The sequence below is a fragment of the Anolis sagrei genome, chromosome X (genome assembly GCF_037176765.1).
Source record: "Anolis sagrei isolate rAnoSag1 chromosome X, rAnoSag1.mat, whole genome shotgun sequence".
NCBI lineage: Eukaryota > Metazoa > Chordata > Lepidosauria > Squamata > Dactyloidae > Anolis > Anolis sagrei.
Window position 1 is genome coordinate 58,759,180 of NC_090034.1, and position 25,391 is coordinate 58,784,570.

General features: G+C 41.6%; 1 protein-coding gene across 1 annotated transcript in view; it reads left to right on the forward strand.

The window, feature by feature from the left end:
• The window catches only part of ARHGEF18 (Rho/Rac guanine nucleotide exchange factor 18), a 79,047-nt gene that overhangs the window by 24,067 nt on the left and 29,589 nt on the right, over positions 1-25,391 (forward strand). The window contains exons 12-18 of the mRNA XM_067473557.1: positions 9,891-10,023; positions 13,908-14,017; positions 17,095-17,235; positions 18,897-19,147; positions 22,804-22,929; positions 23,035-23,152; positions 24,429-24,680. Coding sequence (XP_067329658.1) covers positions 9,891-10,023; positions 13,908-14,017; positions 17,095-17,235; positions 18,897-19,147; positions 22,804-22,929; positions 23,035-23,152; positions 24,429-24,680 — 1,131 coding nt within the window. The remainder of the gene's footprint in view (positions 1-9,890; positions 10,024-13,907; positions 14,018-17,094; positions 17,236-18,896; positions 19,148-22,803; positions 22,930-23,034; positions 23,153-24,428; positions 24,681-25,391) is intronic.

Genomic DNA, 25,391 nt, shown 5'->3' on the forward strand with positions numbered 1-25,391 from the left:
AGAACGGAAAACGTAATGTTGGTGGGCAGGAAAAGAGATTTAAAGATGGGCTCAAAGCCAACCTTTAAAACTCTGGCATAGACACTGAGAACTGGAAAGCCCTGGCCCTTGAGCGCTCCAGCTGGAGGTCAGCTGTGACCAGCAGTGCTGTAGAATTTGAAGAGGTACAAATGGAGGGCGAAAGAGAGAAACGATCCAAGAGGAAGGCGCATCAAGCCAACCCCAACCAGGACCGCCTTCCACCTGGAAACCAATGCCCTCACTGCGGGAGAAGATGCAGATCAAGAATAGGGCTCCACAGTCACCTACGGACCCACCGCCAAGACACATCACAAGGAGGACCATCATTCTCAGACAATGAGGGATCGCCTAAGTAAGTAAAACATCCAGAGAGCTCCGTGGACTCAAACAATGATGGATCTGGACCAAACTTGGCATGAATATTCATTATGCCCAAATGTGAACAATGGGGTCCCTTAGGAAAAAATAGACCTTGACATTAGGGAGTTGTAGTTGCTGGGATTTATAGTTCACCTACAATCAAAGAGTATTCTGAACCCCACCAACGAGAGAATTGGGCCAGTCTTCCCACACAGAACCTCCATGCCTTGAAGGGACTTGCTAGTGCGAGCCTCCCCCCAATCTCGCATGCTCTCCCTCGCCTGCACATGTGCACCACGCTGCCATGTGCCGAGCATGCCTGCTCTCCCCTCCCCTGCTTGGAGTCTCAGAAACAGCCCTCCCCTTGGCTGAGAGGCCAGCCAATCACAGTGGAGGAGGGCTTTTTGTGAGAGGTTGAGAAACACTGCTCTAGGTGCATCATCGGTGGAGTCCTCTGGCTGTAGCGTAAACTACAACTCCCACCATGGTGAATCAGTTCCCTCAAACCCCTACAGTAGGTTCAGTTGGTCATGGCGGTTCTATGTGCCAAGTTTGGTTCTGGTTTATTGTCGGTGGTGGTCACAGTGTCTCTGATGTAAGTGAACTACAACTCCCAGAAATGAAGGTCATCTCCCCCCAAACCTCTCCAGTATATTCAATTGGTCATTGTGGTTCTGTGTGCGAAGTTTGATTCGGGTCCATTGTTGGTAGGTCACTGTTTCTCTTGAGAACTTCAACTCACAAAAGTAAAGGTCAGTTCCTCCCAAACCCCTCCAGTAATCAAATTTGGGTGTATGAGGTATGAGTGCCAAGTTTGATCCAGATCCATCGGCTTTTGGGTTCACAATACTCTCTGGATGTAGGTGAGTACCAAATGTGTATAGATTATTTCCTTTTTGTGTGATTGATGTGAACTTGACTTGGACCTTTAAATGAAAATAATAACAATAATAACAACAACAACGATCGTGTTAAAAAACAAAGTATGGATTGTCGATGTTGCAATCCCAGGTGAGAGCACGATTGAAGAGAAACAACTGGAAAAACTGACACAATATGAGGATTTAAAGATTGAACTGCAAAGACTCTGGCACAAGCCGGTCAAGGTGGTCCCAGTGGTGATCGGCACACTGGGTGCAGTGCCTAAAGACCTTGGCCTGCACTTAAAAACAATCAGCGCTGATAAAATTACCACCTGCCAGCTGCAGAAGGCCACCTTACTGGGATATGCACACATTATTCGCCGATACATGACACAGTTCTAGATACTTGAGAAGTGTCCGACGTGTGATCCAATACAACAGCCAACAGAGTGTCCGCTGTGGACTCATCTTGTGTTTCAAATAATAATAATAATAATAATAATAATAATAATATCCAGTAAAGGTGGTCCCAGTGGTGATTGGCACACTGGGTGCAGTACCTAAAGACCTTGGCTGGCACTTAAACACAATTATAATCTGTCAGCGTACCTGGATTTCAGTAAGGCCTTCGACAAGGTCCCCCATGACCTTCTGGCAAGGAAACTAGTCCAATGTGGGCTAGGCAAAACTACGGTGAGGTGGATCTGTAATTGGTTAAGTGGACGAACACAGAGAGTGCTCACTAATGCTTCCTCTTCATCTTGGAAAGAAGTGACAAGTGGAGTGCCGCAGGGTTCCGTCCTGGGCCCGGTCCTGTTCAACATCTTTATTAATGACTTAGATGAAGGGCTAGAAGGCATGATCATCAAGTTTGCAGACGACACCAAATTGGGAGGGATAGCCAATACTCCAGAGGACAGGAGCAGAATTCAAAACGATCTTGACAGATTAGAGAGATGGGCCAAAACTAACAAAATGAAGTTCAACAGTGACAAATGCAAGATACTCCACTTTGGCAGGAAAAATGAAATGCAAAGATACAGAATGGGGGACAATGCCTGGCTCGAGAGCAGTACGTGTGAAAAAGATCTTGGAGTCCTCGTGGACAACAAGTTAAACATGAGCCAACAATGTGATGTGGCGGCAAAAAAAGCCAATGGGATTTTGGCCTGCATCAATAGGAGCATAGTGTCTAGATCTAAGGAAGTAATGCTACCCCTCTATTCTGCTTTGGTTAGACCACATCTGGAATATTGTGTCCAATTCTGGGCACCACAATTCAAGAGAGATATTGACAAGCTGGAATGTGTCCAGAGGAGGGCGACTAAAATGATCAAGGGTCTGGAGAACAAGCCCTATGAGGAGCGGCTTAGGGAACTGGGTATGTTTAGCCTGAAGAAGAGAAGGCTGAGAGGAGATATGATAGCCATGTATAAATATGTGAGAGGAAGCCACAGGGAGGAGGGAGCAAGCTTGTTTTCTGCTTCCTTGGAGACTAGGACGCGGAACAATGGCTTCAAACTACAAGAGAGGAGATTCCATCTGAACATTAGGAAGAACTTCCTGACTGTGAGAGCCGTTCAGCAGTGGAACTCTCTGCCCCGGAGTGTGGTGGAGGCTCCTTCTTTGGAAGCTTTTAAGCAGAGGCTGGATGGCCATTTGTCAGGGGTGATTTGAATGCAATATTCCTGCTTCTTGGCAGGGGATTGGACTGGATGGCCCATGAGGTCTCTTCCAACTCTTTGATTCTATGATTCTATGAGCTGCAAAAGGCCACCCTACTCGGTTCTGTACAGATTATTTGCCGATACATCACACTGTCCTAGACACTTGGAAAGTGTCTGATGTGAGATCCAATCCAACAGCCAGCATAGTGATCTTGTTTTCTGTGTACTAATCTTGTTGTGTTTCAAATAATAATAATAATAATAATTATTATTATTACTATTATTACTATTATTATTATTTGTGTCAGTGATGTGAACTTGATTCAGACTTTCCCGTCATTCTTGTCCTTTCCCAACCGGGTTTGCCTGAATCGAGAATGATTTTCAAGGAGTGTTTGGGAGCTGAAAGCCTTGGCTTTTGAGCCTCGCCAGATGGGAAAGAGCTGCAGAGAAATGGACAGAATAGAATAGACCCAGCGTGGGAGGCCAGTTTGCTTGCAGCCAAATATTTTGGGAAGCCTCCTCTGTTTCTTAGAAAGCCAGGAACACATTCTTGAGAGTAGAATGTTTTTTCTCTCGCCACAAAACATGGTCCCAATTTTAATTTAATGGGGGTCATTATCAAATGGTATATTTTAACACAAATTTTGCTAACCTCAGAAAGGGAGGCACGACTTTTACATGGTGGCAGCTATTACGTGGTGAAATACAGTATATGTCTTAATAAGTGATTTTTATTAGATACTAGCTTGGCTATCCGGTGTTGCCCAGGTTATTAGAGGAAGTCAGTTTTTGACTGTACAAAATGCATAAGGTTGTTGGTGAACTACAATTCACATCATGCTAGGTCAACCTCCTGAAACTCCATCAATACTTAAAGTTTGTCATTTTGGGCAAGTTTGCTCTAGATGCATCATCTGTGGAGCTCAGTATGTTCTCCAGCTGCAGGATGAACTACAGCTCCCACCATGGTGGGTCAGTCCCATCAAATCCCTCCAGTACGTTCATGCGGGTTCTGTGTGCCAAGTTACGTCCAGGTCTATCATAGGTGGGGTGCAGAGGGCTCTTTGATTGCAGGTGAACTATAAATCCCAGTACCTACAACTAACAAATACCAAGGCCAATTCCACCCTAAACCCACCAGTACTCAAATTTTGGCATATCAGGTATGCGTGCTGAATTTTGTGCAGATCCATCATCGCTTGCGTTCACAGTGCTCTCTGGATGTAGGTGAACTATAATTCCTATAAATCAAAGTGAATTTTCTCAAAAGCCCTCCTGTATTTTGTTGGTCATGGGGGATCTGTGTGCCAAGTGAGGCCATCTTTGGTGGGGTCCAAAGTGCTCTTTGATGGCAGGTGAACTATAAATCCTACTACCTACAACAGCTATAAATCAAGGTGAATCCCCCCCCCCCCCAAATCTCTCCAGTATTTTTCTTTGGTCATGGGAGTTCTGTGCGGTGGAGGTCACAGTTTCTCTGGATGCAGGCGAACTACAACTCCCAGATTCCCAGGGCAGTCACCCACAAACTACACCTGTATTCACAGTTGGGCATGTTTTATTTGTGTGTGCCAAATTTGGTCCAAATCCATTATTGAGTGGGTTCAGAGTGCTCTGGATGCAGGGTGAGCTACAACTCCCATGCAGGTGGATCATTCCTTCCCCAACCTCTCCAGTATGTTCTGTTGGCCATTAGGGTTCTGTGTGCCACATGTGTTCCAGATCCACCATTGGGGGCTTTGGCATGCTCTCTGGGTGTAGGGTGAACTACAACTCTCACGTGCATAGGTTAGTCCTCTCCCAAGCTCTTATAGTATGTGAAGTTGGCCACCAGGGTTATGTGCCATGTTTGATCCAGATCTGCCTTGAGGGCTTTGGCATGCTCTCTGGGTGCAGGGTGAGCTACGACTCCCACACGGGTGGATCCGTTTCCCCACAACCACCTCCAGTATGTTCTGTTGGTCACCAGGGTTCTGTGTGCCAAGTTTGGTCCAGATCTGCCATTGGGAGCTTCGGAATGCTCTTTGGATCCAGGGTGAAGTACAATTCCCACGCAAGTGGGTTGGCCCCCCCCCCAAACACCTCTAGTATGTTTTGTTGGTCACCAGTGTGATCCAGAGTCATCATTGGTGGGGTTCAGAGTGCTCTGGATGCAGGGTGAACGATAACTCCCACGCAGGTGGGGCAGTTCCCCAAACCCCTCCAGTATGTTTTGTTGATCATGGGGGTTTTATGTCTCAAGTTTGATCCAGGCCGGCCCATCATTCATAGAGGTCGCAGTGGTCTGGGAGTGAGTGAAGGTACTGCAATTCCCATTGTTCTTAGTCCATCTTCTCCCAAAAGTCATTAGGTTGTAAAGTACGTCATGGAGAGTCTGTGGCAAGTTTGGTTCAGGTCCGTCATTCGTGGGGGTCGCAGTGATCTCAAATCCCATCATTTGTGGCAAGTGTGGTCCAGGTCCATCATTGTGCCCAGTTTGGTTCAATTCCATGGTTGGTGGATTTCAGAATGCTCTTTGATTGTAGGTTGATTGTAGGTTAACTATAAATCCCAGCAACTACAACTCCCAAAGGACAAAATCAAACCCCCTTCCAACCCCACCAGTATTCAGATTTGGGCATTTTGGGTATTTGTACCAAATTAGGTCCAGTAAATGAAAATACATCCTGCATATCAGATATGTACATGACGATTCATAACAGTAGCAAAATGATAGTTCTAAAGTAGCAACAAAAATAATTTTATGGTTGGGGGTCACCACAACATGAGGAACTGTATTAAGGGGTCTCGGCATTAGTAAGGTTGAGAAACACTGTGCTATAGTACATTTTTCTCTAGTTTTTCAGTGCATACCTCATTATCGAGTCTCAACCAATTCAACATAGTTTGTGCCATGAAAACAAAAGTTTCTGGAGTTGAACTATGACTTCCAAAGTAAGGATCACATAATTAAACAGGAAATAACACTTTCACACCAGGATGCCTTCTCCTTTCAGTTTGAGGCGGAGTACAATATTATTCAATACATCTATAAAAATCACATGTTAAAACATATCGTATTTCATTGTATAATAGTTCTCACCACAGAGGAAACTTTTACATGAGTTTATCAAACTTGGAACAGAAACTTTTTCAAATTTTGTTACATAGCCTAATAATAATCTATATAATTAAAAATGTAATGTTAGTTTGTGCTACCATCAGAACTCAAAAACCACTAGGGGAATTGACACCAAATTTGGACACAAGACACCTAACAGTCCAATTTATGCCCTCCACTCAAAAAAAATGATTTTTTCACTTGGGAATTGCCGTTGCTGGGATTTATAGTTTACCTACAATCAAAGAGCATTCTGAACTCCACCAATGATGGAATTGGGCCAAACTTAGCACACAGGGCTCCCATGACCAACAGAAAAAACTGGAAAGGTTTGGTGGATATTGACCTTGAGTTTGGGAATTATAGTTCACCCACATCCAGAGAGCACTGTGGACTCAAACAGTGATGGATCTGGACCAAACCTGGCACGAATATTCCATATGCCCAAATATGAACACAGATGGAGTTTAAGGGAAATAGACCTTGACATTTGGGAGTTGTAGTTGCTGGGATTTATAGTTCACCTACAATCAAAGAGCATTCTGAACTCCACCAATGATGGAATTCAACCAAACATGGCATACAGGACTTCCATGACCAACAGAACATACTGGAAGGGTTTGGTGGGCATTGACCTTGAGTTTGGAAGTTGTAATTCACCTACATCCAGAGAGCACTGTGGACTCAAACAATGATGGATCTGGACCAAACTTGACACAAAAATTCCACATGCCTGAATATGAACACATATGGAGTTTGGAGGAAATAGACCTTGACATTTGGGATTTGTAGTTACTGGGATTTATAGTTCACTACAATTAAAGAGCATTCTGAAACCCACAAACGACAGAAATGGGGCAAACTTCCCACACAGAACCCCCATGACCAACAGAAAATACTTAAGGCCATCCAGTCCAACTCTCTTCACCAGGGCAAGAAAATGTAATCAGAGCCCTCCTGACAGAGAGCCATCCAGTCATAAATATAGATAGATAGATATGATTCTCACACACACACAGAGATATAGTATCATAGATTTGAAAGAGACCCTTAAAGAAGGCCAATGATATCTTGCATGTTCCAGAGTAGGCAAACCAGACACTCTCCACATCAACACTGACAAAGAAACAACAAGAAATACTGTTCACTCACAAGCAGAAAGGAATTACATATATTAGAAACCAACACTTTCTCATTACTTTATTTTCCAGATCACCAGACTGGGCCACAGCAATGCGTGGCAGGGGACAGCTAGTAATGATAATAATGATAATAGTTTTTATTTATTATCCACCTCTCCTTTTGGTTTGAAGCAGAGCACGACTTAGTTCAATAGATCTATAAAAATCATATGTTAAAGCATACTGTATTTCATCGTGTAATAGTCGTCACCACAGAAGAAACCTTTACATGAGTTTAAAACCTATTCCAAAATATAAAAGAAAAAGTTACATCTTTCATAGTAGTAGCTGCCATCATACACCTTTTTGTGGCAACGAAATTGGTAATTTTGCTTTCCTCACATAGTTGCAGAGCCATTTGGGGATGGTTCTCCTTTCCTTCCTTTCTTCTTTCTCTGAACAAGTAGAAAGGAAATAACACTTTCAAGCCAGGAACATTTTTTTCAAATTTTGTTACATAGTGATACTTCAGGCATTGGCCAACTATTATTATCATTATTATTATTAGTAGTAGTAGTACTAGTACTTTAACTATGATTTTATATATATATTAGATGAATTACTCCTAGACATGGACTTATCCTCATACAGATCTTTGAAGGGAAAATACTAGAATTACTATTATTATATTATATTATATTATTATACTATTATAATAATATGTTATTATTAAGTGGTTTCTCCTAAATAAGGAGGCTCAACCCAGGCTCACAATAATAATAATAATAATAATAATAATAATAATAACAACAATAACAATGAAAAACAACAGGAAAAACTCAGCCGTTATCAAGACCTCAAAACTGAACTGCAAAGGCTCTGGCATAAACCAGTACAGGTGGTCCCAGTGGTAATTGGCACACTGGGTGCCATGCCAAAAGATCTCAGCCAGCATTGGAAAACAGTAAACATTGACAAAATCACGATCTGTCAACTGCAAAAGGCCACCTGACTTGGATCATTCGAAAATATATCACACATTCCTTAACGCCTAGGAAGTGTTTGACTTGTGATTTTGTGATATGAAATCCAGCATATAGATCTCATTTGCTGTGTCATACTGTGTTTTTGTGTCAGTAAAATTATAGTAATAATATATAATTATATAATAATCATATAATAAACAATATAATTATAATAATCATATAATATAAAAATAAAAACATTAAAACAACAATATAATAATAATAATAATAATAATAATAATAATAATATACCGACTGTTAAGAATTGTGGGAGTTTAAGTCCAATATACCTGGAGGGAGGGCTGAAGTTGGCCCAGGGCTGTGATACTGTCTTAGATACTTCTTGCAATAATATCATATAATGTAATAACTATAATAATAATATACTGGCTATTAGGAATTGTGGGAGTTGAAGTTCAAAACACCTGGAAGGAGGGCTGAAGTTGGTCCAGACCTGTGATACTGTTTTAGATCCTACCTGCAGTAACATAATATAATAATAATATACCGTATATACTCGAGTATAAGCCAACTTGAATATAAGCCGAGGCACCTCATTTTACAACAAAAAGCTGGGAAAACAGATTGACTCGAGTATAAGCCGAGGGTGGAAAATGCAGCAGCTACTGGTAAATTCCAAAATAAAAATAGATACCAATAAAATTACATTAATTGAGGCATCAGTAGGTTAAATGTTTTTGAATAAATAAGATAAGACTGTCCTCTGATTAAAGCATTATTCTAACCTTCAGTAAAAATGTGTTTACACGTCCTTCCAATAATAATAGAGTTTAATAATAAATATAATAATAATAGAGTAAAATAATGGAAATGTAATAATAACAGTAATAATAGAGTAAAATAATAAATGTAATAATAATAATAGAGTAAAATGATTAATGTAATACTAACAATAATAAAGAATAAAATAATAATAATAATAGAGTAAAATGATTAATGTAAAATAATAATAATAATAATAATAATAATAATAGAGTAAAATAATAAAAAACCTTGATTTAAGTATAAGACGAGGGAGACTTTTTCAGCCAAAAAAAGGGCTGAAAAACTAGGCTTATACTCGAGTATATACAGTAATTTAACAATATAATACAATAATAATAATGAGTCGATAAGGGCTGAGAAGGGTGGTATACAAATATAGTAAATAAATAAATAATACTGGCTGTTATGAATTGTGGGAGTTGACATCCCAAACACCTGGAAGGAGGGCCAAAGTTGTCTTAGATCCTAGCTGCAACATCTGGACCGTTTGCTCCATAATAGCCGAGCGTGCTGCCAAAATTAATCCTTGCCGGCCGATCCTTTTGCCTGGTGCAATTGATTTGTTTCTGCCGCTTCTTGAAGCAAAGCCCACCGGGGTGCCTTGGCCTTGTTAATTTGTCTCAGGCAGGAGGCCGCCCCGCTCTCCTTTCTAGACATTTCTCGAAGGTGTAAAGCGTAGGTATATAAAGCCAGAGGAGGCGCGCTTCCTCTGGCCGCTGGGTCTGCCGACATGGGGAGCACCAACTCCAAGGGGGGCACCGGCACCTCGGAGCAGCCGCACTTTTGCGGATCCTTCTCCCGCAACTGGAATGAGAGCCTCTTCTTGGAGAACGAGCTGCTGACCTCCCGCGTCCTCTCGGCCCTCCTCCGGCAGCAGGCCCCCCGAGCTGGGCTCCCCTTTGCCCCCCGGTTCCTCAGCACCAACTCTGCCTTTGCCTCCATAGCCGCCTTTCTCCATGAGCAACCGAATTATCCACACCCACCGACCAGACATGATGGAGGAAGCGGCATGACCGTCTTCAGCCAGAGGGGAGCCTCGTCGCCGTCTGCGCTGAGTGCCGCCGCCAGTCAGCTTGGGTGAGTTGCACCCTCCCTTCCTGCACTCCAGAGTTGGGGGGTTGTGTCGTTTCCGGGCTGTATGACCAATGTGATCTAGCACCATTTGCTCCTTTGCGTTGTCAATGGGTTTCAAAGATTTTCATGGCCAGAATCACTGGGTTGCTGTGAGTTTTCCAGGCTGCATGGCCATGTTCCAGCAGCTGTCTCTCCTGATGTTTCACCTGCATTTGTGGCAGGCATCCTCAGAAGTTTGTGAGGTTGCAAAGATGCCAGCAGCCACAGATGCCAATTGCCTTGAGACCTTCTCTGCCCAGGTGGCATTCATTAGTCACTGTTATCAGATAGATAGATAGATAGATAGATAGATAGATAGATGATTGAATATAAGATGATCATCAGATAGATAGATTGAGGGCTGATTGGATATTGAAAGATCATTGGATAGCTAGCTAGCTAGCTAGATAGGAGGATGGATGATTTTTGGATATAGGATGATAATCAAATAGATGGATGATTGGATATAAGAGGATCATCAGACAGATGGGTGGATGATTGGATATTGAATGATCATGTATGTTTTGATATGGTCAAAATTGACTAATCAATAAAGAATTGTTGTTGAATGATCATTGGATGGGTGGATGGATGGATATTGAGTGATCATCAGATAGATAGATAGATAGATAGATAGATAGATAGATGATTCAATTTAGGATGATCATCAAATAGTTTAAATAGAGGATTGGATATAGGATGATCATCAGATAGATAGATGGATGATTGAATATTGATTGATCATCAGATAGATAGACAGATAGATAGATAAATGTTTGGATATAGTAACATCATCAAATAAATGATGATTGGATTTAAGAGGACCATCAGATAGATGGGTGGGTGATTGGATATTGAATGATCATTGGATAGATGGATGGATGGATGGATGGATAGATAGATAGATAGATGATTTGATATAGGATGATCATCAGATAAGATAGATGGATAGATGGTTGGATATTGAGTGATCATCAGGTAGATAGATAGATAGATAGATAGATAGATAATTCAATTTAGGATGATCATCAAATAGTTTAAATAGATAAGAGGATTGGATATAGAATGATAATCAGATAGATAAATGGATGATTGGATAGAGTTTATCATCAGATAGATGGATGGATGATTGGATATTGATTGATCATCAGATAGATAGATAGATAGATGGATGGATGGATGATTGGATATTGATTGATCATCAGATAGATAGATAGATAGATAGATAGATGATTCAATATAGGATGATCATCAGATAAATAGATGGATGGATAATTGGATATTGAATGATTATCAGATAGATAGATAGATAGATAGATTGATTGATTTGGATATAGCATGATAATCAGATAGATGGATGGATGATTGCATATAGAATGAACAGATAGAAAGATGGATGGATGGATGATTGGATATAGAATGATCATCAGACATATAGGATGACAGATGGAAGGAGGGATAGTGATAGAAAGAGACTGGTAGTTAGTTAGATGAGATAATTGGATAGGATGATTAGATAGATACTAGATAGATAGATAGATAGATAGATAGATAGATAGATAGATAGAATAGTGGGAGGAGGAGCAGAGAGAAAGAGGGGATTCAGTGTGGTGTGGTTTTCTGGACTATTCGGCCAATGTGTTCTAGCAGCATTTGCTCCTGTGTTCATTTCACCTGTGTCTGTGGCTACTGGCACCTGCAGAGGATCTGATCTGGCGGTCAAGCAAGTGGGGTGTATTATATACCTGTGGAATTTCAGGGTGGTGTTCACTATCCTGGAGACCGCTGCCCAGATGGCATTCATTGGTCACTGTCATCAGACAGACAGACAGACAGATAGATAGAGGTTGATTATAAGATGGATGAGTGGATATAGGATGATCATCAGATAGACAGATAGGTAGACAGATGATTGGCTATAGGATGATCATCAATTAGATAGATGAATGATTAGATATAGGATGATTATCAGTTAGATCAGTGGTTCCCAACCTTTGGGCCTCCAGTTATTTTGGACCTCAGCTCCCACAGTTCCTAACAGCTGGTAAGCTGGCTGGGATTTCTGGAAGTTGACATCCAAAATGCCTGGAGTCCCAAAGGCTAGGAACTACTGAGATAGATGGATGATTGGATATAGGCTGATAATCAGATAGTTTTGATAGGATGATCATCAGATAGATACATGGATAATTGGATATAGGATTATCATCAGATAGATGGATAGATGATTGTATATTGAATGATCATCAGATAGATAGATGATTGGATATAGGATGATCATCAGATAGATCAGGGGTCCTCAAACATTTTAAACATAGGGCCAGGTCACAGTCCCTCAAACGGTTGGAGGGCCAGATTATAATTTGAAAAAAAATGAATGAATTCCTATGCACACTGCACATATCTTATTTGTAGTGCAAAAAAACACTTAAAAACAATATAATAATTAAAATGAAGAACAGTGTTAACAAATATAAACTTATTTGTACTTCAGTGGGGTGTGGACCTGCTTTTGGCTGATGAGATAGGATTGCTGTTGTTGTTGTGTGCTTTCAAGTCATTTCAGACTTAGGTTGACCCTGAGCGAGGGCTGGGTAAATGACTTTGAAGGACTGTATCCGGCCCCCGGGCCTTAGTTTGGGGACCCCTGAGATAGATAGATGGCTGATTCGATATAGGATGATCATCAGATAGGATGACAGATGGAAGGAGGGATAGGGAAGGAAAGAGACTAGTAGTTAATTAGATGGGATTATTGGATAGGATGGTTAGATAAATCGATAGTTAGCTAGCTAGTTAGCTAGCTAGCTATAATAATGTAAGGAGGAGCAGAGAGAATGGGGTTTTGTGTGGTTTTCCAGGCTGTATAGCCAATGTGTTCTAGCAGCATTTGCTCTTTTGTTCGTTTTGCCTGCACCTGTGGCTACAGAGGATCGGAGTCGAGCAACAGGAGTGTATAATATGCTTGTGGAGTAATGTTCAGGGTGGTGTTCATTAGCCTGGAGACCTCCTCTGCCCGGGTGGCGTTCATTAATCACTGTTGTCAGATAGATAGATAGATAGATAGATAGATAGATATTATTTATTTATTTACGGCATTTATATGCTGCCCTTCTCACCCCGAAGGGGACTCAGAGTGGCTTACAAGGTATATATTACATACAATATATTATACTAGATTGATACTAGATTGATAGATTGATAGATTGAATATAGGATAGTCATCATATAGATAGGATGATAGATGGAAGGAGGAATAGAGTGAGAAAGAGACTGGTAGTTAGGTGGGATGATTGGATAGGGTGATTAGATAAATATACAGACAGACAGATTATGGATGGATGGATAAATAGAATGATGGCAGGAGGGACAGAGAGAAAGGGGATGGTTGGATAGAATGAAAGAGAAATTATAGATAGGATGATAATGGGGTGGGAGGGAGGGATAGAGAGTAATAACAAAAGATGGGGTGATTGAATAGGATGATTAGATAGATAGATAGATAGATAGATAGATAGGATGAGGGGCAGAGAGTAAGAGGGAATGGGGTGTTCTGTGGTTTCCAGGCTCTACGGCCAATGTGATCTAGCAGCATTGGCACCTTTTTTCATTTCACTGGCATCTGGTGGTAGTCAAGCAAGTGGAGTATATCTATCCCTCTTGCGCCCTCCTCCTTTTTCTCCTTTTCCTTTCCTGCTCCTTCCTCCATTGACATTTCCTTCTGGAGCTACTTTGAAATGCGTGGCTTCAATAGATGGAGCCCTTTTTTTAGCTCTTTCCAATGAGAAACGTCAACCTGGGGAAGAGACACTGAGCTGCTTCCTTGCTTTTCCCTTTTGATCGTTCAGACTCGCTGGGGGAGAGATGGACGAAGGGGATTCTTCTGGCCTCGCCAAGCTCAAGCCGGCTGCTGACGATGCGGTCTCACTGTCGACCTCGGAATCGGTATTTGTGGAAGGTATGGAAAGGGCTATGTATCTATTATTATTATTATTATTATTATTATTATTATTATTATTTTGTTGTTGTTGTCGGCGTCGTTCTTGTTACAGTAGAGCAGGGGTCCTCAAACATTTTAAACAGAGGGCCAGGACACAGTCCCTCAAACTGTTGGAGGGCCGGATTATAATTTAAAATAAAAATGAATGAATCCCTATCATAGAATCATAGAATCAAAGAGTTGGAAAAGACCTCATGGGCCATCCAGTCCAACCCCCTGCCAAGAAGCAGGAATATTGCATTCAAATCACCCCTGACAGATGGCTATCCAGTCTCTGTTTAAAAGCCTCCAAAGAAGGAGCCTCCACCACACTCCGGGGCAGAGAGTTCCACTGCTGAACGGCTCTCACAGTCAGGAAGTTCCTCCTCATGTCCAAATGGAATCTCCTCTCTTGTAGTTTGAAGCCATTGCTCCGCGTCCTAGTCTCCAAGGAAGCAGAAAACAAGCTTGCTCCCTCCTCCCTGTGGCTTCCTCTCACATATTTATACATGGCTATCATATCTCCTCTCAGCCTTCTCTTCTTCAGGCTAAACATGCCCAGCTCCTTAAGCCGCTCCTCATAGGACTTGTTCTCCAGACCCTTTATCATTTTAGTCGCCCTCCTCTGGACACATTCCAGCTTGTCAATATCTCTCTTGAATCGTGGTGCCCAGAATTGGACACAATATTCCAGGTGTGGTCTAACCAAAGCGGAATAGAGGGGTAGCATTACTTCCCTAGATCACACTGCACACATCTTATTTGTAGTGCAAAAAACACTTACAATACAATAATTAAAATGAAGAACAATTTTAAGAAATATAAATGTATTATTTATTTATTTACGGCATTTATATTCCTCACCCTGAAGGGGACTCAGAGTGGCTTACAAGATATATTTTCATACAATATATTATATTTTTTTTATTTATTTTTATTTACAGTTCTTATATTCCGCCCTTCTCACCCCGCAGGGGACTCAGGGCGGATTACAGTAAACACATATATGGCAAACATTCAATGCCAGTTTGACAAATAACATTTAACAGACAAAGGCTATTTAACTTTTTTTTTTTTTTCTGGCCGCCGGGGGAGCTGCTGCTTTTCATTGTCCATCAACGACACCGATGCAGTTCTTCCGCATTCCACATTCCCCGGAGTCTTCTTTCTTTATGGCCTCATAAATTAGTTAAATTTAGCCTCCCACACAAGGTGGTACCTTATTTTCCTACTTGACAGATGCAACTGTCTTTTGGGTTGCAAAGGTCGACAACGGGCTACACAATGGCTGGACACCCACTCCAGCCCGGGCTGGCTTCGAACTCATGACCTTTTGGTCAGAGTGATCTTAATGCAGCTGACACTCAGCCAGCTGCGCCACAATCCCGGTGCCTTAATATTATTAGCATAGTACAATATCAGTATTTTATATTACTGTATTGCACTATACCATTATATTAGTATTTCAATGAAAACTGTGGGCCTGCTTTTGACTGATGAGATAGGATTGTTGTTGTGTGCTTTCAAGTCAATTCAGATTTAGGGTGACCCTGAGCAAGGGCCGGGTAAATGACATTGGAGGGCCATATTCGGCCCACGGGCCTTAGTTTGAGGACCCATGCAGTAGAGTCTCGCTAATCCGACCTTCACTTATCCGACATTCTGTCTTATCCGACACTCTAATCCGATGCACCCCCTTTCCTCCAACATTTCCCCTTCAATTGAAGGAGTGCTCCTCAACCATCTCTTCATTCCCAATAAGTGAAAAAGGCAGGACAAGGAGGAGGAGGAGGAGGAGGAGGAGGAGGGAGGGAGGAAGGAAAGGGGAAAAGAGGCAGGGCTAGAAGCGGTTGGTGGGGACGAGAGAGAGGGCCTTCTCGTGGTGGCCCCCCGTCTCTGGAATGCCCTTCCAAGGGAAATAAGACAGGCCCCATCCTTCCCCTCCTTTCGTAAGAGCTTGAAGACCTGGTGGTTTCAACAAGCTTTTGAAAATAACCAGTTCTAACTCCGCCTTACACATTGTCAAATACAGCCTTATTCTTCCTACCAATTACCCAGATCACTTCCTCTAATCGGCCCCGGAATGAACAGCCACATACCTGTACCTAATATTATTGTTGCCTGCCATAGCATTGCACTTAATTCCTGGGGCCCCTAGGATTTTTGGGTTTGCACAAATCGTGGCCTGGCCTTTGAAATTTTTAAATTGCCTTGATCAGGCAGGATTACTTTTAATATGTGTGTGTTATGGTGACAATTTTTATGCTTATATTGTTTGGTTTATCTTATGGTTATGTTGTTTTACTTTGTATGTTTTGTGATGTTACCTGGGAACCGCTCTGAGTCCCCTCAGGGAGATAGAGCGGTATATAAATAAAGTTATTATTATTATTATTATTATTATTATTATGCACCCTCCCTCCTTCCCTCTGTGACTTCCACGCTTCTCTTCCAGGCACTTCCTTCTGGGCTGCTCTATCCCCGAGGCATTGTCTTGCCTTAACCCTTTGAGTCCCTGTTGTTAGCATTGTAGGTGTCTAGCGCCACGTAGGACGGGTAACAGTAGGAGACTCCGTATTATCCGACATTTTCGTTTATCCGACATTCTGCTGGTCCGTTTATGTCGGATAAGCAAGACTACTGTATTGTGTTTATTTATACCCCACTTTTTCTCTCCACAAGAAGATTATAAACATTATTATTATTCAGTTCTTGTGGGTTTTATTATTATTATTATATATATTATTATTATTATTATTATTATTATTATTATGTCATCAATCACAAAAATCCTCTGATGCCTGCCCTTTTCCTTCACATCAGAGCCATGGGGTTCACATCAATTAAGTGACATTCCCCTCTTTCCTGCACATCAAAGTCATTGGTCATTATGGCCAGCTAACATCACCTTAATATTTGTTTTCTGCCCTGTTCGTCCATCTGCTATGCAATGGCCTAGTGAAGTCACATGATGATGACCTAAGGCAGCTCAGGGAAGGAAGGCTCTCTCTGAGTGTCGGGTAACCAAGACTGACAGTTTCCTATTTCCTTCCCAGATTCCCACTTTGCCTCCTTGCGGAACGAGCTGGAAGCGGATGCCCGGGAGTTTGAGGCCCAGTCATGGAGCCTGGCAGTGGAGCCCTGGTATGCCAAGGCCCAGGAGCGGGACACCGTCAAGCGGCAGGACGTCATCTATGGTGGGATATTCATTTTCCTATTTGTTGTTGTTGTTATTATTATCAAATCAAATCAAAATATTTATTTCGGTCATTGACCAGCACAGGAAATAGTGTCACATTTCCAGACAAACCTGGCATGTTTGGTACATTAAAAATATAAATATAACTACTAAAAACACAATATGGGTGAGGGAGCAGAAGGGGGAACAGGGTAAAAACATACAATGCCCAGATCCATCACCAAATTGTAGATTCAGAGAAGAAGATTACTGGACACACATTATTATTATATTTAATATTATTATTAGAAATTATTACACAGCATATTATTTGAGAACACAAAAATGCTGGACCACACTTACAACCACCATGTCAGACTACACAGAGAAGCCATTGAAATCCGCAAGCATGTGGACAATTTCAACAGAAAGGAAGAAACCATGAAAATGAACCAAATCTGGCTACCAGCATTAAAAAAACTCAAAAATTACAACAGCAAAACAACAGAGAGGAAACAATCGGGCACATCAAATCACTCTCAACAAAAAATTTCCCCCCAGGCACTTCCAAGCCATTAAATGCTAATCAAGGTGGTCAGTTGAAACATTCACACCTAGCTCCAGCAGACAAAAGTCCTTTGTCCCACCCTGGTCATTCCACAGATATATAAACCCATTTTCCTACTTCCAACAGACCTCACTACCTTTGAGGATGCTTGCCATAGATGCAGGCGAAACGTCAGGAGAAAATGCCTCCAGAACATGGCCATATAGCCCGGAAAAACCTGCAACAACCCACATTTATTATTTATTAATAAAAGTAATAATAATAATTCCTTTACCTTATTAAGTTATTGTTATATCTATTATTATTATTATTATTATTATTATTATTTATTGAGGCTAGATGGCAGGGAGGGCTTTGATGGTGATTTGCCTGCATGAAGGCAGAAGGGGTTTGGACTAGATGGCCTTTAGAGGTCCCTTCCAACTCTATTATTATTATTATTGTTGTTGTTGTCTTATTATTAAACATAATAGTTTTATTATCATCACCATTATGTCTATTTAAAAGCCTGAGCCACCCCCACATCAGTCACGTTGTTGTTATTATTATTATTATTATTGAGCAAGGAACAGGAAAAAGGAACAATACAACGAGATAATCACTCCTCTGCGGACTGAACGGAAGTGATGCACACATTTGTCTGACCCCCATCCTATTCTCCACCCATTCCTACCTCCCCTTTATCCCTTCTATTCTACTTCTGGGCCCCTCCCTACCTCTTTTACCCCGCCTACCCTTTATTTTATCCCCCACGGTCTGTCTAAACTTCACAACTTTCTATTGTTCTCCCTCTTTCACTGTAAAAGAAAATGGTATAAAATTATTAATTAAAAAAATGATGATGATTATTATTATTATTGTTATTATTATTATTTCCATGTAAAAGCCCGAGCAAAGTTCACATGAACCACACAAAATTATTATTATTCCCAAGCGTCTAGGACTGTGTGATATATTTTCGAATGATGCACGCAGATCCGTGTAAGGTGCCCTTTCATTACAAATTCTTAAATAAAAAAAAAGAGGAAAGAAGGGAAAGGCTGGTGAGAGAGCAGCTGGCAGGTGACCTCGTCCCGCTTGTAATCTACTCTTCTTTGCCTTGTTCCTTGCAGAGCTGATGCAGACAGAGATGCACCACGTCCGGACGCTGAAGATCCTGCTAAAGGTCTACTCGCGGGCCGTGCGGGAGGAGCTGCAGTTGGGCCTGGCCGCCGCTCAGCGCCTCTTCCCCTGCGTGGAGGAGCTGCTGGAGCTGCATGCGGCCTTCCTCTCGCGCCTCAAGGAGCGCCGGGCACAGGCGCTGGAGGACGGCAGCCAGCGCAACTACGTCATCCAGCACATCGGGGACCTCTTGGTACAGCAGGTGAGAAAAGCCCTCTCTGGGTGTCTCTGTTTTTCTTTCGGGGATTTCAGAAAGCACAGCAGGGACCTTTTGCATATTGACAGGTAGGCAGTCCCGTCTGGTGGGAGTTGAGCACAGGGTCACACTAGAAGAACTTAAAGAGGGTTCTTCTGTTGGGGCTTCATTATTATGACAATTATTACTATTAAGTTTATTTTTATGACAATTATTATTTACTATTGTTCTGTTTATTATCATGACAATAATTATTATTAAGTTTATAAATTTTAGTATTATTATGTTTATTGTGACGGTTATTACTATCAAGTTTATTATTACTATTATTACTATTTATTCTGCCAATTATTATTACTACTGTAATGTTTATTATTATGACCTTTATTACTATGAAGTTTATTATTATAACTATTACTATGTTTATTATTATGACCATTATTATTACTATTGTACATCCCGTACATCTGGTTACATCCCGTTTAGACTACTGCAACGCTCTCTATGTGGGGTTGCCTCTGAAGACTGCCCGGAAGCTTCAGTTAGTCCAACGAGCGGCAGCCAGATTGCTAACAGGAGCGGGGTACAGGGAGCATACAACTTCTCTGTTACGCCAGCTCCACTGGCTGCCAATTAGCTTCCGAGCACAATTCGAAGTGCTGGTGTTGACCTATAAATCCCTAAACGGTTACGGCCCAATTTACCTATCCGAACGGATTCTCCCCTATTATTATTTTTTTGTCGTGTCAGGAGCAACCGCTTCCTGTTGTGAGAGAATTGGTCGTCTGCAAGGAGGCTTCTCTCCTTGTGGGAGGCTTCTCTCATGTCCCCGCATGAGGAGCTGGAGCGGATAGAGGGAGCTCATCCGCCTCTCCCCGGATTTGAACCTGCGACCTGTCGGTCTTCAGTCCTGCCGGCACAGTACTTTAACCCACTGCGCCACTGGGGGCTCCCCTATGAACCATCAAGGTTATTAAGATCTTCAGGAGGGGCCCTGCTATCGGTCCCACCACCTTCGCAATCGCGTCTGGTGGGGACGTGGGACAGGGCCTTCTCGGTGGTGGCTCCCTGGCTCTGGAAGTCCCTTCCACTAGAGATTAGATCTGCCCCTTCCCTTCTGTCGTTTAGAAAGCTACTAAAAACCTGGCTTTGGAATATGGCATTTGACGAGTGAGTCAATAACCCTGTGCATACGGAAGGATGGTGATGAATCGTAACTGTATTTGACGACTTGGCTTGTGTAATGTGATGAGGTATTTTTATTGTATTTTAGGTTTTAATGTTTAATGATGATCTGTTGTATTGGTTTTGTATATATGTTGTGAACCGGCCTGAGTCCCTCTCCGGAGGTAGAGAAGACCAATATATAAAACTTCTAAATAAATAAATAAAATAAATATTGTTACATTTATTGTTATGACCATTATTATTACAGTTATTATGTTTATTAATTATGATGTTGAGTCCCCAGAATCTTTCCTTCCAAATTACCATGTTTCACCGAAAATAACACATGCCCATAAAATAAGCCATAGCAGTATATCTAAGCATTTGTGCAATATAAGCCATACCCCGAAAATAAGACATGGTTATAGGCGTGGCTATGCAACATGGTCAAGCTGCTGGCTCAGAGGTGACCAGAGAGGTGCGGGCAGCCCCATCAACAAGGTCAAGGTCGGCTCCCCCTGTCAAGACCCTGTCGTTCTGTGCATGCTGCAAGCTGAAGCATAGAGGGGAACATAGAAAGTCAAAGTTAAAGTCCCTTCAGTGAAGTGAGGAGCAGGACACTCTACTTTAGGTATTGTGTGCCGTCAGGGGGAAGAAGTAAAGTTGTGGCTGCCGTTTTACTCAGCACTGTAAGTTATGAAGTTGTTCCAGAAAAAGACAACTCAACTATATTTGAATAAATTTGAATAAATGTAGATTGTTGTGCCATACTTAATAAAAATAAGACATCCCTTGAAAACAAGCCAGTGTGTCTTCTCGAAGAAAAAATAAATATAAGACAGTGTCTTATTTTCGGGAAAACACGGTAGATACTGTAATCGTAGGTTTTTCCAGGCTATATGGCCATGTTCTGGAGGCAATTTTTCTCCTGACGTTTCGCCTGCATCTATGGCAAGCATCCTCAGAGGTAGTGAGGTCTGTTGGAACTAGGAAAAATGGGTTTATATATCTGTGGAATGACCAGGGTAATGTTTCAGCTGATCACCTTGATTTGCATTCAATGGCCTGGAAGCGCCTGGGGGGAATCTCTTGTTGAGAGTAAACAATCAGGCGCATCAATTCACTCTCAACAAGAGATTCCCCCCAGGCGCTTCCAGGCCATTGAATGCAAATCAAGGTGATCAGCTGAAACATTACCCTGGTCATTCCACAGATATATAAACCCAGTTTTCCTACTTCCAACAGACCTCACTACCTCTGAGGATGCTTGGCATAGATGCAGGCAAAACATCAGGAGAAAAATTGCCTCCAGAACATGGCCATATAGCCCGGAAAAACCTACAACAACCCAGTGATCCCGGCCATGAAAGCCTTCGACAATACATAGATACTGTAATCATCATCATAAACATATGGAGCCCCCAGTGGCGCAGTGGGTTAAACCCCTGTGCCGGCAGGACTGAAGACCGACATGTCGCAGGTTCAAATCCGGGGAGAGTGAGGATGAGTTCCCTCTGTCAGCTCCAGCTCCTCATGCGGGGACATGAGAGAAGCCTCCCACAAGGATGATAAAACATCAAAACATCCGGGCGTCCCCTGGGCAACGTCCTTGCAGACGGCCAATTCTCTCACACCAGAAGCGACTTGCAGTCTCGCAAGTCGCTCCTGACACGACCAAAAAAAAATAAATCATAAACATCATAACCAGCATCATAATAATAAACATAACAACAGTAATAATAATTGGCATAATAAACATTATAATTGGCATAATAATCAACATAACAATTGTATTAATAATTGTAGTAATAATCAACATAACAACAGTAATAATAGTCATAATAATAAACATAACAATCGTAATAATAGTTATTATTTATAAACTTAATAGTAATAATATTTGTAATAACATAACAATAGTAATAATTGGCATAATAATAAGCATAGTAGTAATAATAAATAATAGTCATAATAATAAACGTAATAGTAATAATAATTGTCAAAATAATAAAAATAATAGCAAGAATAATAATACTAATAATAAATATAACAATCATAATAGTCATAATAATAAACATAAGAGTAATAATAATTGTCAAAATATAAAATTATTAATAATAGTCATAATAATGATAAACCTAATTGTCATAATAATTGTCATAATAATAATATTCATTAAAATCTCTTTAAGCAGGGGGTTTGTGGTCTGTAACGGATTAATAGCATTTCACTGCATTTGAATGGGAAAATTCTCTTTGAGAAAAGAGCGGTTTGAGTTAAGAGCTTGGTCATGGAACAAATTAAAACTCTTTTAAGTTAAGATATCCCTGTGCCAGCTTAACGTTTCTCAGTACAATAAAAGAAATACCAAATACATGTTGGAATTACGCATAAGTCTTGAGTTGGACCCGTACGGCGATGGGCTTTACCTTGACCCCCATGCTAGCACTATTCCCCAAAACATCCCATTGTAATCTCCCCACCTTTCTTTGTAGTTTTCTGGTGAGACGGGAGAGCGAATGAAGGAGAAGTACGGCACCTTCTGCAGCGGCCACGGCGAGGCCGTCAGCTACTACAAGGAGCTGATGCAGCAGAGCAAGAAGTTCCAGAACCTGATCAAGGTAGAGAGCAGAAGGGGGAGGAGAACCTTCCTGTCCTCTTTTCCCCTCCGTCCCTCCCTTTCTTTCTTTTCTTCCTTCCTTCTTCTTCTGCCTCTTGTTCCCTAGAGGATCAGCAATGCGTCCATTGTGCGGCGGCTGGGCATCCAGGAGTGCAACCTTCTCGTCACACAGCGCATCACCAAGTACCCAGTCCTGCTGGAGCGCATCATCCACAACACTGAAGGTGTGGTGCCTTCCCTTTGTTTTCCTATTGTTGTTGTTGTTATGTTTTTTCATCACCCAAAAGGTGGGAAAAGGTTCATGTCTAATAACAATGATAACAACAACAAAAATAACAACAAGGTATTGACAAAATTACCTTCTGTCAGCTGCAAAAGGCCACCCTATTTGGATCTGCACACATTATTCGCCAATACATCACATAGTCTTAGACTCTTGGGAAGTGTCTGACATGGGATCCAATACAAAAGCCAGCATAGTGATCTTGTGTGCTGTGTAATAATCTTGTTGTTTATCTAATAATAATAACAATAATATGTTTTTTCTCACCCCCCCCCAAATGTGGGAAAGGATTCAGCTTTATTATTATTATTATTATTATTATTATTATTATTATTATGTTTTTTCATCACCACCACTGCAGATATGGGAAAGGGTTCAGGTCATTTCTTTTTGTTGTTGTCAGATCAGTTGTTGTTGTGGTTGTTGTTGTTTCACACACTCCCCAAAGTGGGAAAGGATTTAGGTTAGTTGATGTTATTGTTGTTATTATTATTCACCACCCCACTACCCCAAATGTGGGAAAGACTTCAGATCAGTTGTTGTTATGGTGTTTTTTTCATTACCCCACCACCCTAAATGTGGGAAAGAGTTCAGATCTGTTTTGGTTGTAGCTGTTGTGTTTTTTCACCACTACCACCACCCCAAATGTGGCAAAGCGTTCAGATTATTGTTGATATAGTTGTTGTTATGGGTTTTTTTTACAATTACCACCCCAAATGTGGGAAAGGGTTCAGAGCAGTTGTTGTTGTTATGTTTTTTCACCACTACCAGCACCCCAAATGTGGCAAAGCATTCAGATTATTGTTGATATTGTTGTTATGGGTTTTTTTACAATTACCACCCCAAATGTGGGAAAGGGTTCAGAGCCGTTGTTGTTGTTGTTAGATTTTTTCCACCACTACCATCCCAAATGCAGAAAAGGGTTCAAGGTCTATTAATAATAATTTTTTTCACCTCCCCAAAATGTGGGACAGAAAGGGTTCAGATCTGTTCTGGGGGTGAGGATGAGGATGAGGATGATGATTTTCACTTCCCCAAATGTGGGAAAGGATTCAGATCAGTTGTTGTTGTTGTTCACCACCTCATCCCCACCCCAAATATGGGAAAGGGTTCGGATAACTTATTATTATTATTATTATTATTATTATTATTATTATTATTTTGAACTACCACTACCCCACTACCTTCCCCTTCTCACCCCCTGCTTCCTTCCGCAGCCGGCACCAAGGAGTGGGAGGAGCTGACGCAGGCACTGGCCCTGATTAGGGAGGTGCTCACGGCCGTGGACGCAGCAGTGAATGAGTGCGAGAAAGGACAGCGCCTCCGGGAGATCCTGGCCAGGACGGAGCTCAAGACTTCAGTGGGGAAGTTCAAGAATGGCCTTGTCTTCCGCAAGGAGGACCTGCTGCAGCGCCGGCTCCAGCTGGACGGGCCACTCTACCTCAAGGCCGCCTCGGGCCGCCTCAAAGGTGGGACCAGGCACCACAACAGGTTGTTGAAGGGTTTCGTGGCCAGAATACACAGGGGTGTTGTTGTTGTATGGTTTCTGGGCCATCTGGCCAACGTGATCTAGCAGCATTTGCTCCTTTTGTCATTTCGCCTGCACCTGTGGCTACTGGAATCTGATGGTAGTCAAGCAAGTGGAATGTGTACATATGTATATACCTGTGGAATATCTGGATGGTGTTTATTAGTGCTTGATTGCTTACTGCCCGGAGACCTCTGCCCAGATGGCATTCATTAGTCACTGTCATCAGATAGATAGATAGATAGATAGATAGATAATTGGATATAGGAAGATCATTGCATAGATAGATAGAAGATTGGATATAGAATGATCATTAGATAGATAGATGGATGGATGATTGGATATAGAATGATAATAGAAGATTGGATATCTATATATATAAAAATGCTTTGTGCATAATGAGTTCCTTAAAAACAAAAGAACCCATGAACGAAATCACACCAAATTTGGCAACAAAACATCTCACAACACAAGGAGTGACCATCACTCAAAAAATTATGATTTTGTCATTTGGGAGTTGTAGTTGCTGGGATTTATAGTTCACCTACAATCAAAGAGCATTCTGAACTCCATCAACGATGGAATTGAATCAAACTTGGCACACATAACTCCCTTGACCAACAGAAAATACTGCAAGGGTTTGGTGGGCATT